At 43.7% G+C, this 14,489-nt stretch overlaps 1 protein-coding gene across 4 annotated transcripts in view; it reads left to right on the forward strand.

Moving 5' to 3' along the window:
- The first annotated feature begins 1,921 nt into the window (after nt 1-1,921).
- Nucleotides 1,922-14,489, forward strand: part of LOC100194849 (fibroblast growth factor 13) — a 190,100-nt gene continuing 177,532 nt past the window's right edge. Inside the window, exons 1-2 of one of the 4 annotated variants that reach the window (XM_014199401.2) lie at nt 1,922-2,207; nt 4,701-4,869. In XM_014199401.2, coding sequence (XP_014054876.1) covers nt 4,821-4,869 — 49 coding nt within the window. In that variant the 5' untranslated portion in view covers nt 1,922-2,207; nt 4,701-4,820. 4 annotated transcript variants of the gene reach the window in all.

Consider the following 14,489-nt stretch of genomic DNA (forward strand, 5'->3'; position numbering starts at 1 on the left):
TTGCCTGGAATAGAAAATGTGCTCCCGTCAGAACACTGTTCAGAGGAGCTAGCCAACAACACAGTTAACTCAATCACTTCAAACTGAAGCTGGAAAGACAGCAAACTAGCTGCATTTTGTTTAGTTGTATTTGTTTTCTAGTGACATTTATTTGTATATATATCCATTAAAATTATGCAAGCTGATTCAGGATTTCGACTGGCTGAGAAAAGCTGCCTGCCTGTCTATCTTGTCCCGACTCATTACTATGGGACAGCTGAAGATCAAACTTCAATATTGGAACAATGTTGCAAATGTCAGAGAGACAGACAGCAAGGTTTATACAAATCTCCGCTGTTGAAAACCAAATGCTAGTCTAAAATAAATTAGAGATAATGTCTAGAGGCTTTTTACAGTGGAGATCAAGTTTGTAAATTCTCTGGCTGGGCTGATGAGACAGTGGATTGCGCAGTCAGATGGAACAGAGTAAATAGGCATTTCAACGTCATAGCTTTAGCCAGTGGTAACTTGTGGAATAGACACCGGCTGGAATGTGGTTTTAACCAATCAGCATTCAGGATTAGACCCCGTTGTATAACAAGCTTTATAGTCACAGTCGATGTTCACGTAATAATAATGAATTTTCCATGACCACATCCACAAATTGTGGAAAACAAACATTCTTTCCCATTGGCCCCCGGTGTAAAAGAGGCAACTTTGTTGTTAATGTTATGTGTGTGGAAAACATTTCATCACAGGTAAGATATTTAACTTGTTTAGTATAGTCCGTTTGTAACTCCACTCACTACTTATAGCCGTATAGTCCGTTTCTTTGTGTTGTTGGTCTTGGCTAGCTTAATGATGCGGTTGGTAGCCAGTCTGTAGCCTGGCGGTAGCACTTACTCACGTGGCTGCTAGCACCGTCATGAAAAGGGGAATGAATATTTAAATAAATTCTTAGTAGTGAGAAAGCTCGAGAGCACGCAATGTTGAAAAATAATCATTAGACAGGTTGGACTTTTCTTAAATGTAGTTTTGTAATTGACTAAAACAAGCAAACAACAAGGAAAGTGCATTAGATTTTTTTGCTGTGAACCAATGGGGTAACTTAGGTAACCACAAGCTGTTTTCCCCACAAGGGGTCAGGGCTGCAACTTTCTACCTACTTTTATTTTATTTAACTAGGCAAGCCAGTTAAGAACACATTTTTATTTTCAATGACAGCCTAGGAACAGTGGACCAACTGCCTTGTTCAGGGGCGGAACTACAAATGTTTACCTTGTTAGCTCGGGGATTCGAACCTTTTGGTTACTAGTCCAACGCTCTAACCACTAGCCTACCTGCCGCCCCTAATACTGACTGGGAATATAGTTTATGAAGTAGGAACGGTAGCAAACAGCTGTGTTGAAGCCATCAAAGTTGAGCCGTCTGCACATGTCAATATTGGGGTGGTATTTATAGCTGAAACAGATCAAGAGCAGCGGTGAGCAGTAGTTCAAAATGTATAAATGGTTTCAAAAATATGTATACAAGCACACTATTCCAGACCACTATGCACGTTTTAAAGGTTAAATGGCGTTCCTAGTTAAATGATTGAAGACTAGTTGTGATGAGAATTTTTACCATTCAAGTCTATGGCCATTGGGATTTCCGCAAATATGGTTGTAGTGTGAAAAGTAGTATCAACAATATTTTTATCTAGCAACCTGACCAGTGCTAGTCTAAACGTTTTACACTTGTTCTGGTGATGGTAGCGTTTACGGTTTTGGTTCCAGAGTAATAATAATAAGTATGAACAGTTTCTGAGGTTGTAGTTTGATTTCAGCAAGCACATTTTACTAGATTGCATTATTTAAAATTTGGCAGGGTCTATAATGGCCAGTTAGTGCTCTTACTCCCTCCTAGAGGCGGAAAGGGGAGTGCAGTTTGGCAGCTACAGCCGGTAGAAGCCAACTTCAAATGTCTTGACAAATTTGAGAATAAGCGAGTTCTCACATTTCTACTTCGTGACAAGTTAAAAGGGGCAGTTTTTTTGTTACAAGACATGTTGCGTAGTAAGTTTATCATACAGTTCGGGATTTTGCGTCTGGAGTTGTCGACTTGATTATCACACATTGATCCTGTCTAGGATAACTTTGCATGTGTTAAATACGGGGTGAACGCTGACTTTTACTGTTTCTATTTTCTCATCTTCTACCGCCAAGGCTACAATTAACTGTCAACATAAGGTAAGGACGCAGTTTCTAAAGCATGTTCTTATCTAACTCAGTGGCAAGACAAAACACTCCTACTTCACAAAAAATGGCACTACAATGACATAATCACATGGTAATTAATTTGGATAATCTATTACAGCTATTGGCTGCGCAATTTTACTAAACTCCACTGAAAATCATAAAGTTAGATGCAGTTAAGTTGTTTGCAAATCTTAAACATTAAAAACAAGCAACATGTAGTCTCACATGCTTTGATAGGCTACAGTTATCTTTGTTCTGAAATCAACATTTCAAATTGTACACAGTCACATTACCATGGCTTTTGGCAATGTGATATTCTACTAATAATTTTGCGCGTCGTTATTGGCCCAGAGAGGAATGTAAGGGTTAACGACGGCGAAGATACACCAGCAATAACAAACATGTGGTACCATAATCCTGTTAGTTAATCCTCAATCATAAGAAGATATATTGTGGATTTATAAACTAGTAATGATGGTTTCAGAGCTGAGCGTTTCTTTGTATGTGGTCTTTGTACCAACGAGTGCCAATTCACATTTCTGTTACGTAAAATAGTTGCTTCCAGGGACTACAGATTCAAAAACTACCTAGCTAAATCTGGTGGAATGGTATGTTGTACATTGTCTGTGACAAATAAACGAATAAAAAACGTTTCGTGTAATTGTCCACTATTTTAAATGATTATTAATGTCATTTTTTCGTTGCATCTGTTGCCAAATGACTGATGAAATGAATCAACGACCAACTACACAACTAAAGGTAATTATAACTTCACGGGACTCAAACATGGTAGGCTAATGCGAATAACGCTGCAGCCAATTAGAATTACGCATGCAATGCCATCTCTCCTTCGCAGTATTTCCCCCAGATATCGACTTGTACACTAGGCCTATTGGTTTGCATTCCACTGCGCATCTGTCAGCGCAGCAAAACTTTAGAAAGGTGTTTAAAACACCCCATTTGAAAAGGAATGACATATTGAAGCATATTCAAGCAGCCGTTCATATTGATCCGTTAGCATCTGGAACGTCTGAATGTTTAAGTATCCACTTAAGACAATTTTGTAGGCAAGTGCGCTGACATTCGTTGTCAATTCAACAGTTTTTGCCTCGCCATCTCGTGCATCCAGGTGAGTTATTTCCTTTAGTGGCTTGGGACTTGCTCCAGTTTCCGTGGACTGCGATTTATGGGCTATATGCTTGCTTGGACTACTTGAAACACTTTTGACTATATATATAGTACTGTAAATTGTCTGATTTAGCTGGTCTGTAACATTATGTATGTCAACGATATTTGATATAAAGAGCGTCTTTTGGGACTGTTTCGGTAATTGACACTTGTGCGTAAAGGTTATTTACTTTATTAGTCACTGAATTGTTTCAAAGTGTACAGATGATTCGAATAGCAAACGGCTAACCATAATGTCATATAATGCATTTACATCGTGAAAATTGGTTTGTCCATATGTAGGTAAAAAAAAATAAAAAATAGCACGCTTATTTTGGCTATTGGATTCCTTAAGACTGTTTTATAAGTAAACACTAGCCTACAACAAGCAAACAATTTAGTAATAGATGGTGCTTGTCAATGCTGCGTAATCTGCTGCCCGGCCACTCTTCTTGATTCTACAGTAGGCTACTTGACGCCTAGGTCACAGCGCTCCTCACGCTCCCCATCCAACGCGCGCGTTTAGAGCAACGGTGTATCGAAGCGGATTTATAAACAATTGATTTTCATGCCCAAAATGCATGTATTTTATTAAACGTATAGAGCTAAACGTAGCATCACCGATTGTGCATGTGTGTTAGGGATGGAATACAGCGCTCACTTTGTGGATCCTGTTGATCTGTGTGCTATATTTTCCAGCGTGTGAAATGCCTTGGAAGAGCTCCTGTGGAATAGAATAGTCACCATAGGCTTCAAGAAAACCTGGTTGCGTCAGTTGTAGTGGATGGCATTTGCGGATACCCCATGTGGAGACGTTTGCTCCTTTGATGTAATCTTAATTTGATGCACTTTCCGTTTTTCTTTGACGTCGACTGACACGCGCATGGAAACCCTGCTCTTATTTTCCTCGTTTTTTTTTCAGTTCCTTTGACACAACCGAGAGGGTCGTGATTATTGCATGCAACATAGCGGGATTCATGTTGGAAGCGTTTTTCTTTATCAATGTGCATTGATGTAGCAGAAAACGTGGAGGAGATAAGGTAAGACAAACTCGATTCAGACGCTTTTATGGTGGTGATGGTCCATGGATACCAAGGCGTTTCTTTACCAATTTTTCAGATGCGCTTTGTGAACTCAATTGTTTAGGCTATGTGAGTAAAATGTATCAATTACTGGATATATCCATTGACAGCCGGCGTCATACATGGAATCACACAGCCCCACAGGTTTGCTTTGTTTGTAGTCCTCTCTTGATACAACTTAAAATCAAAATAAAACCTTAAAGACTAATTGCACTGTTTTCTAATTGTCTAACAGAACCCTTATCTCAGCACCTGGTAGCTTTGGAAAGGATTTCATTGAAGAAATTGTCTGCAAGCGATTAAAAGGATTTCCATTCTTGTCTAAATCGGGAATTACACATCCAAACTGGGATCTATGAGCGGAAAAGTGGCGAAGCCAAAAGAAGATAAGGATGCTTCCAAGGGTAAGAGGCAAGCCTTGCAACGCACAGATTGCTGCTCCTAAATCACTGGTTTAAAGCGACCGTGCGCTCATTCATCTCCCACACATCCTCTGCTCGCCCTTTGAGATTTCTGAAAACAATAGTAGGCCAGCTACTGAATGGCGCGGCATATGTGGCTTGCTGGTGTTATTTCAGACTCAACCAGTAGCCATCTAGAATTAGCACATGTTATAACCTGCTTATAACCTAATGATTACGCAAGTATTGTATCACATTTATTGGTTTCATTATTTAAACAATAAATATCTGCAGATATTAAATTAAGTAATACAAAACCAAGAACCATAATGAAACTCAAACAATGTAGTGCATTTTAATGAGCATTGGTAAACCTACATGAATATTGGTCGTGCTGTCGCTTTAATGTGAAGGCAGTGAACAACAATGTCACTGGCATCCGTTTGAAATCCCCCCTGTTCTTGCTTGCATCTTTTTACGTGGGTTTGCATTTGCCCAGCTTTCAACATCATATTCTAATCACACACAGGGGAGTTCTACGCTAATATGACGTGGGCACACCATTTGTTTTGGTAGCTCGTGCGCTAATGACCCATTGGGTAAAAAATTAGCCTCTGCACGTCTCTAGAAAAGCCTCGCTTTGTGTCGGGATGTAAACTGGCGAGCCATTGCCATGGAGACAAAGGGAGGCAAGGTTGCCAGAGAAACCTCAACGAGATTACTCGATGTGCGCGCTCTACACCGAGGTTGTCCACGACAGTTTGGGGGCTGGCATGCACAGGCTTTCATCCCTTTGTTTTGATGATTGCGTATTTTTGTCAATTGAAGCAATCAATGGCAAGGCAACCCATCAAAACAGAATGTATCCAACAGCATACTGGAAACTGACAAAGAGGCAGCCAATGTGGAGTCATATTCAATTACAAAATAATTTATTCAGGATTCATCTGCTTTATATTAGTACTGTAGGCTATGTTGAATTTATTAATAGCCTATGATTCCATTGAAAGGAATGTTTGTTTTGATTATGTGCTTATTGAAAGTTGATCATGATTAAAACCAATATTATATTTGAATTATAACCACCAGCTTCCCTGGTTGTCATGTTTCCTGCTTTATTTGGTAAATACTGGGCTATTCGCCCTAAACAAATGAATAGGGCTCAGTCTGCTGACCTCACATATATTGTTGGTTTAATGCATGTCTAATAGACTATATTCCAAACATGTTATTCTGTGACATTTCTCCAGGGCCAACAGTAAGAGTGTGGACCTTTTTCTTTGTCCTTCAATAATTGTTTTCCTTCTTTAATTCAGACCATTGCTTTATCACTTGCCTGGTAAATTGGACTTGCAGCCTAATGCAGTTGACTTGTGCATGCTTTCACTTATTGAGATGTTCTCACCTCAAGTTACCATTGCACTTTCCAGACCACTAGGTCTGGGTTGAACCCCCCCCCCCCATACACAGTATCCTTGTCATAATACAGCATTATACAGTACCAGTCAAAAATTTGGACACACCTACTCATTCCAGGGTTTTTCGTTATTGTTACTATTTTCTACATTGTAAAATAGTAGTGAAGACAAACTATGAAATAAAACATATGGAATCATGTAGTAACCAAAAAAGTGTTCAACAAATCAAAATATATTTTATAATTGAGATTCTTCAAAGTAGCCACCCTTTGCCTTGATGACAGCTTTGCACACTCTTGGTATTCTCTCAACCAGCTTCGTGAGGTAGTCACCTGGAATGTTTCAATTAACAGGTGTGCCTTGTTAAAAGTTAATTTGTGGAATTTCTTTCCTTAATGTGTTTGAGCCAATCAGTTGTGTTGTGACAAGGTAGGGGTGGTATACAGAAGATAGCCCTATTTGGTAAAAGACCAAGTCCATATTATGGCAAGAACAGCTCAAATAAGCAAAGAGAAACAACAGCCATCATTACTTTAAGACATGAAGGTCAGTCAATACGGAAGATTTCAAGAACTTTTAAAGTTTCTTCAAGTGCAGTCGCAAAAACCATCAAGCGCTATGATGAAACTGACTTTCATGAAGATCGCCACAGGAAAGGAAGACCCAGACTTACCTCTGCTGCAGAGGATAAGTACATTAGAGTTAACTGCACCTCAGATTGTAGCCCAAATAAATGCTTCACAGAGTTCAAGTAACAGACACATCTCAACATCAACTGTTCAGAGGAGACTGTGTGAATCAGGCCTTTATGGTCGAATTGCTGCAAAGAAACCACTGCTAAAGGACAGCAATAAGAAGAACAGGCTTGCTTGGGCCAAGAAACATGAGCAATGGACATTAGATCGGTGGAAATCTGTCCTTTGGTCTGATGAGTCCAAATTTGAGATTGTTGGTTCTAACCGCCATGTCTTTGTGAGACGCAGAGTAGGTGAATGGATGAACTCCGCATGTGTGGTTCCCACCGTGAAGCATGGAGGAGGAGGTGTGATGGTGTGGGAATGCTTTGCTGTTGACACTGTCAGTGATTTATTTAGAATTCAAGGCACACTTAACCAGCATGGCTACCACAGCATTCTGCAGCGATACACCATCCCGTCTGTTTAACACTTAGTGGGACTATCATTGGTTTTTCAACAGGACAATGACCCAACACACCTCCAGGCTGTGTAAGGGCTATTTGACCAATAAGGAGTGATGGAGTGCTGCATCAGATGAGCTGACCTCAACCCAATTGAAATGGTTTGGGATGAGTTGGATCGCAGAGTGAAGGAAAAGCAGCCAACAAGTGCTCAGCATATGTGGGAACCTCTTCAAGACTGTTGGAAAAACATTCCTCATGAAGCTGGTTGAGAGAATGTCAAGAGTGTGCAAAGCTGTCATCAAGGCTAACCAGCACCTACAGAGGAAGTGAACGATCCACCATGCATATAGCACTATGTATTAGAGATGTCAATAATAGGCCATATGACCATCACTTTTTATTAACTGTCTTTGGAGTTAAGCTTTGGATCAATTCCACTGCTCTTTTTAAGAACAATAAGGGATTGAGGAAGGGAGTTAAACCCTGGAAATAATGGAATGAAGTTCCAGGCCTAGATTTAGGCCCTACGCTAGGGCAGTTAGACAAAATGTTAGCACATCTCACCAAACTCTTTGACCGTGGATGTTTTTTAAGGATTCGATTCAATCTGTAGCGCTGAAGATCCGCGTTATAGCGCGATTGAAATGGAATGGTAATTTCTGAATGAGCCCACGTAGGCAGTGTTTACCGTTAATGTTGTCCCCGCGAACGCGGGAACGTTGCCTTTTACATTTAAATTGTTCTATAACGCGGATCTTAGCGCTACGGATTAAATCGAGCCCCAGTGCACTCTGTTCCCATTAAAAAGGGAGTATGTGTGTGAGTAGCAGGACAGTAACAGAATAGAGGGATAAGAAGAAATGCTATCTATTCTCTGTGCGTTGGCTCACTCAGTGAAAGGTCATGCTTCACAAGACAGGAGTACATCCTGTGCTATTACAAGTGATTTACAGAATGGTAGCGAGAGAAAACCATGTCTTAGGCAGGGATAAAGTCTCCCACCAATATCAAGGCAGGCAAATCAGTTAGTGAGCTTCCCCGCGCCCTGGTGAGCCCGAGTTGTCCGGACAGAGTGGTGTATCGAAGAGTACTCGCTATCCTGGCCTCAACCCCAGCATCCCAGAGCCTGTTAAATCAACGGGATCAATGCTTGTTTACATAAAGTTGTTATGTTGACATTTCTCGTCTCTCTTTTCTAGTCTTTGACTATGAAGCCTCTTGTTATTGTATGTGTTGTGGGTTTTCGAATATTCTTTTACAGAAGGAACTTATCAAACATGGCATCCCCTTTAACATAGTGCTCTCTCTCTCCCAGACTTCTTTGTGGCCTGCTTTTATGTAGACTCTCAGACCTCTTTTGTTGTCTCTGTCAGTGCCTCTTTAACGGCATAAACCGAGCAGTAGGCATAAGTCTTACATATTTGCCGCCATATTAATTCAGCCCAGGGCAGCCACGTTGGCCAATCAATAGATATCCAGAGTTTGGAGTCACTGCTTCATGAATCACAAAGGAGCCAGCTCTCCCCTGCTCTGCTGTGACACCTGCTCTAATCTCATTGGCTAAACAACACGCTGCCTACAGTATCATTACCATCTTTTGATCTAGTAGCTGGCTGGCTCTCTCGGAAGCCGACTTAAATAGGATGGGGTCGGTTTCAGCAAAGACAAAGGAGGAGATTAGAATAGTGCTAAAGAGGTTTGTTATCTTTTACACAAAATCGCCATGCTGGGGATATACTGTTAGCTTAACCTGTTAGGGCTAGGGGGCAGTATTGACACGGCCGGATAAAAAAACGTACCCGATTTAATCTGGTTACTACTCCTGCCCAGTAACTAGAATATGCATATAATTATTGGCTTTGGATAGAAAACACCCTAAAGTTTCTAAAACTGTTTGAATGGTGTCTGTGAGTATAATAGAACTCATATGGCAGGCCAAAACCTGAGAAGATTCCATGCAGGAAGTGGCCTGTCTGACAAGTTGTGTTTCATCTTGGCTCTTTTTATTGAAGACTGAGGATCTTTGCTATAACGTGACACTTCCTACGGCTCCCATAGGCTCTCAGAGCCCGGGAAAAAGCTGAACGATATCGAGGCAGCCTCTGGCTGAAACACTTTATCGCGTTTGGCAAGTGGCCGATCAGAGTACTATGGGCTTAGGCGCGTGCCCGAGTCGACCCCATGCTTTATTTTCATTTGTCTGTTTACCTAAACGCAGATTCCCGGTCGGAATATTATCGCTTTTTTATGAGAAAAATGGCATAAAAATTGATTTTAAACAGCGGTTGACATGCTTCGAAGTACGGTAATGGAATATTTAGAATTTTTTTGTCACGAATTGCGCCATGCTCGTCACCCTTATTTACCCTTTCGGATAGTGTCTTGAACGCACGAACAAAACGCCGCTATTTGGATATAACGATGGATTATTTTGGACCAAACCAACATTTGTTATTGAAGTAGAAGTCCTGGGAGTGCATTCTGACGAAGACAGCAAAGGTAATAACATTTTTCTTATAGTAAATCTGACTTTGGTGAGTGCTAAACTTGCTGGGTGTCTAAATAGCTAGCCCTGTGATGCCGGGCTATCTACTGAGAATATTGCAAAATGTGCTTTCACCGAAAAGCTATTTTAAAATCGGACATATCGAGTGCATAGAGGAGTTCTGTATCTATAATTCTTAAAATTATTGTTATGCTTTTTGTGAACGTTTATCGTGAGTAATTTAGTAAATTCACCGGCAGTGTTCGGTGGGAATGCTAGTCACATGCTAGTCACATGCTAATGTAAAAAGCTGGTTTTTGATATAAATATGAACTTGATTGAACAAAACATGCATGTATTGTATAACATAATGTCCTAGGGTTGTCATCTGATGAAGATCATCAAAGGTTAGTGCTACATTTAGCTGTGGTTTGGGTTTATGTGACATTATATGCTAGCTTGAAAAATGGGTGTCTGATTATTTCTGGCTGGGTACTCTGCTGACATAATCTAATATTTTGCTTTCGTTGTAAAGCCTTTTTGAAATCGGACAGTGTGGTTAGATTAACGAGAGTCTTGTCTTTAAAATGGTGTAAAATAGTCATATGTTTGAAAAATTGAAGTTTTAGCATTTTTGAGGAATTTGAATAACGTGCCATGGGATTACACTGGCTGTTGAGTAGGTGGGACGCAAGCGTCACTGCTGAAGGGGGGACCGGTGCGACTGCAGTGGTTGGCTGAGGTGGACAGGGTCACCTGAAGGCTCTGTTTACCTCAGCTCCCGTGCTGGCTCATCTGGGTCTCTCTTTGGCGTTCATAGTGGAGGTGGACGCGTCCGAGGCTGGGATAGGAGCCGTGCTCTCTCAGCACTCGGGCACGCCACCAAAGCTCCGCCCCTGTGCTTTCTTTTCGAAGAAGCTATGATGTGGGGGACCGGGAGCTGTTGGCTGTTGTCAAGGCTGTGAAGGCGTGGAGACATTGGCTTGAGGGGGCTAAACACCCTTTCCTCATCTGGACCGACTACCGCAATCTGGAGTACATCCGGGCGGCAAGGAGACTGAACCCTCGTCAGGCAAGGTGGGCCATGTTCTTTACCTGTTTTGTTTTCACTCTGTCATACAGACCAAGTTCCCAGAACGCTAAGGCAGACGCACTGTCCCGGATGTATGACACAAAGGAGCGGTCCATGGATCACACTCCCATACTTCCGGCCTCTTGCCTGGTGGCACCGGTGGTGTGGGAGCTGGACGCGGACATCGAGCGGGTGTTACGCACAGAGCCCACTCCCCCTCAGTGTCCAGCTGGGCGCCTGTACGTTCCGTCTGCTCTCCGCGACCGTCTGATCTATTGGGCCCACACGTCACCCTCCTCTGGTCATCCTGGCATCGGTCGGACGATGCGTTGCCTTAGTGGGAAGTACTGGTGGTCCACCTTGGCCAAGGACGTGAGGGTTTATGTTTCCTCCTGCTCGTTGTGCGCCCAGTGCAAGGCTCCCAGGCACCTGCCCAGAGGGAAGTTACAACCCCTACCCGTTCCACAACGGCCGTGGTCGCACCTGTCGGTGGACTTCTTGACGGATCTTCCTCCCTCACAGGGCAACACCACGATCCTGGTCATTGTGGATACGTTTTCTAAGTCCTGCCATCTCCTCCCTTTGCCCGGTCTCCCTACGGCCCTACAGAGTGTGGAGGCCCTGTTCACTCATGTCTTCCGGCACTACGGGGTGCCTGAGGACATAGTCTCTGATTGGGGTCCCCAGTTCACGGCCAGGGTCTGGAGAGCGTTCATGGAACGTCTGGGGGTCTCGGTCAGCCTCACCTCAGGTTTTCACCCCGAGAGTAACGGGCAGGTGGAGAGAGTAAACCAGGATGTTTCTGCGGTCATATTGCCAGGACCAGGGGAGTGGGCGGCGTTCATGCATTGGGCAGAGATGGCCCAAAACTCACTCTGCCACTCCTCCACTAACCTCTCCCCCTTCCAGTGTGTACTGGGGTATCAGCCGGTTCTGGCACCTTGGCATCAGAGACAGATCGAAGCTCCTGCGGTGGACGAATGGTTTAAGCGCTCGGAGGAGACCTGGGATGCCGCCCATGAGCACCTGCAATGGGCCGTGAGGCGGCAGAAGGCGAGCGCCGACCGCCACCGCAGTGAGGCCCCGGTGTTCACACCGGGGGACCGGGTCTGGCTCTCGACCCGAAACCTGTCCCTCCGCCTACCCTGCCGGAAGCTGGGTCCGCGGTTTGTGGGGCCATTCAAAGTCCTGAGGAGACTGAACGAGGTATGCTACAGGTTACAGCTTCCCCCAGATTACCGTATTAATCCCTCGTTCCATGTGTCTCTCCTCAGGCCGGTGGTGGCTGGTCCACTCCAGGAGTCTGAGGTGCGGGAGGTTCCTCCGCCCCCTCTGGACATTGAGGGGGCCCCGGCGTATGCTGTTCGAGCCATCCTGGACTCGAGGCGTCGGGCGAGGGGCCTTCAGTACCTCGTGGAGTGGGAGGGGCACGGTCCGGAGGAGAGATGCTGGGTGCCGGTGGAGGACGTCTTGGACCCTTCGTTGCTGCGGGAGTTCCACCGTCTCCACCCGGATCGCCCTGCGCCTCGTCCTCCGGGTCTTCCCCGAGGTCGGTGTCGGCGTGCTGCTGCTGGAGCCGCGCGTCAAGGGGGGGTACTGTCACGACTTCCGCCGAAGTCGGTCCCTCTCCTTGTTTGGGCGGTGTTCGGCGGTCGACGTCACTGGCCTTCTAGCCATCGCCGATCCACTTTTCATTTTCCATTTGTTTTGTCTTTGTCTTACACAACTGGTTTCAATCCCCCAATTACTTGTTCATTATTTAACCCTCTGTTCCCCCATGTTTGTTTGTGAGTAATTGTTTATTGTATTGCGGTCCATATTTGTGGCCTGGTATTTTTACTACGTGTATTGTTATATTATTGAGTAAAATTGCTTTCATTACTCATATCTGCTGTCCTGCGCCTGACTCATTGCGCCACGCCACCCTGAGATGTTTGGGAATGTTAGGGGTCCTGTCTCTCCAGCTCCTTGCTCTGCCCGTCGTGCCCGGACAGTGTGGGCACTGACGGACAGCCTCGCTAGCTGGCAAGGCACTGTAAGTGGTGCTTTTCTGTCTGTCTATCTGTATGTCTCTGTCCTGCTTTGTCCTCAGCCCTTAGAGGAGTGGAACACCATTCAGCACCCAAATGTAGGCTTCAGTATCCACAAGGCATATAGACTTGGGTGTTGTGTGAGTTGGCACATGTGATTAATAAAGTGTCATGGTCCTTCGGTGAAGTGATTTGTCAACATTACCATCTCCAGGAGTTTTTCTTCATTTAGTAAAGCTGCCTTGACTGACCTGGTTGGTTTCAGTCAATTCATTCCAGTAACCATCCATGGGTGCAAGGCCTTACCATGCAGTGTGTGTCATCCCCAAAACAATGACACCAAAAAGGTACTAAGTAGAGTAGATCTAGCTCCTCTGTCATTTCATCATTGTGTGGCCGGGGTCAGTGACCTGCCGTTAAAATCCCCTAAATACCTGGCTGCTATGATGCGTCAGCCAATCAGGTCCGTGCCAATCCTGAAAGCTGTGTGTTTTATGAGGTGAATGGGTTTGTATAAAGCTCTTCCTCATTCCCTCTCATTCTCCTTCTCTCTTTTCTCTATTCATCCTGACCCCTGACATCACGGTCTACCGTTGCTCCCTTGGTACACATCTAAATCGGCCACATCTTTTGGCTGCATCTGTGTTCATTGGTATGCTTTAATCCTCATTCAAGAAAGGGCCAGGAGTGAAAAGACAGCCTCGCTTCTCATCTTCATCATTCATTCATTCCCAGATATTGAAATGCTCACACAGTGCCAATGGGCAGGATTTGAGAGTATGTAGGTGTGGATTTGACTCAAATTAGATGTAGTGATGAACTGTAGGGGGATTGTAGCAAATCAGGCTTGAAAGGGTACTTAAGTGATTATCCGTAAAGATGGCTTTGGCTGGAAGTTGTTTATTCGTGTCATGACTGATATTTATTTATTATTTCTAAACCCTGGTTCTCTTATCAAAGTAATGGCAGAAAGGATCACAGGACCTCTTTCATGTAGGTGTGGGATTATGTATCGATTCGGAATGTTTGGATTACAGCGGAGTTTGGATTGTTTTAGATCCAGAAATACGCTACCCCACTCGGATGTGTTTTTTTCCTATCTAAAGATAATCCTCCATAATTGTGGTTATGTGTGTCAAACTGTGCTAATGACAATTACCTCTTTTAAACAGAGGCAGGATATTCTAATATTTCCGAGTACATGCCCCTATGTGTGTTTATGCATTTTGGTTGGTGTCAAATTTTTATTGTTTTCATAGAGGCCGTACTGACATATAAGATAAATATGCAGTAGGCTACATAGGTTACTGCCCATTCACATGAAACCCCCTATTCCACAAAGGCTACTCCATAGTGGGACTGTGATGCGGACAGGCAAGACATGGCCATGTCCCCCATTTAGAAAAAGCTGTTTGTTTTCCTGACTGGCCTATTAGGACTACATCTAGCACACTATCCACGTCAGCAAGAAATTGGC

The sequence above is a fragment of the Salmo salar genome, chromosome ssa05 (assembly GCF_905237065.1).
Source record: "Salmo salar chromosome ssa05, Ssal_v3.1, whole genome shotgun sequence".
NCBI lineage: Eukaryota > Metazoa > Chordata > Actinopteri > Salmoniformes > Salmonidae > Salmo > Salmo salar.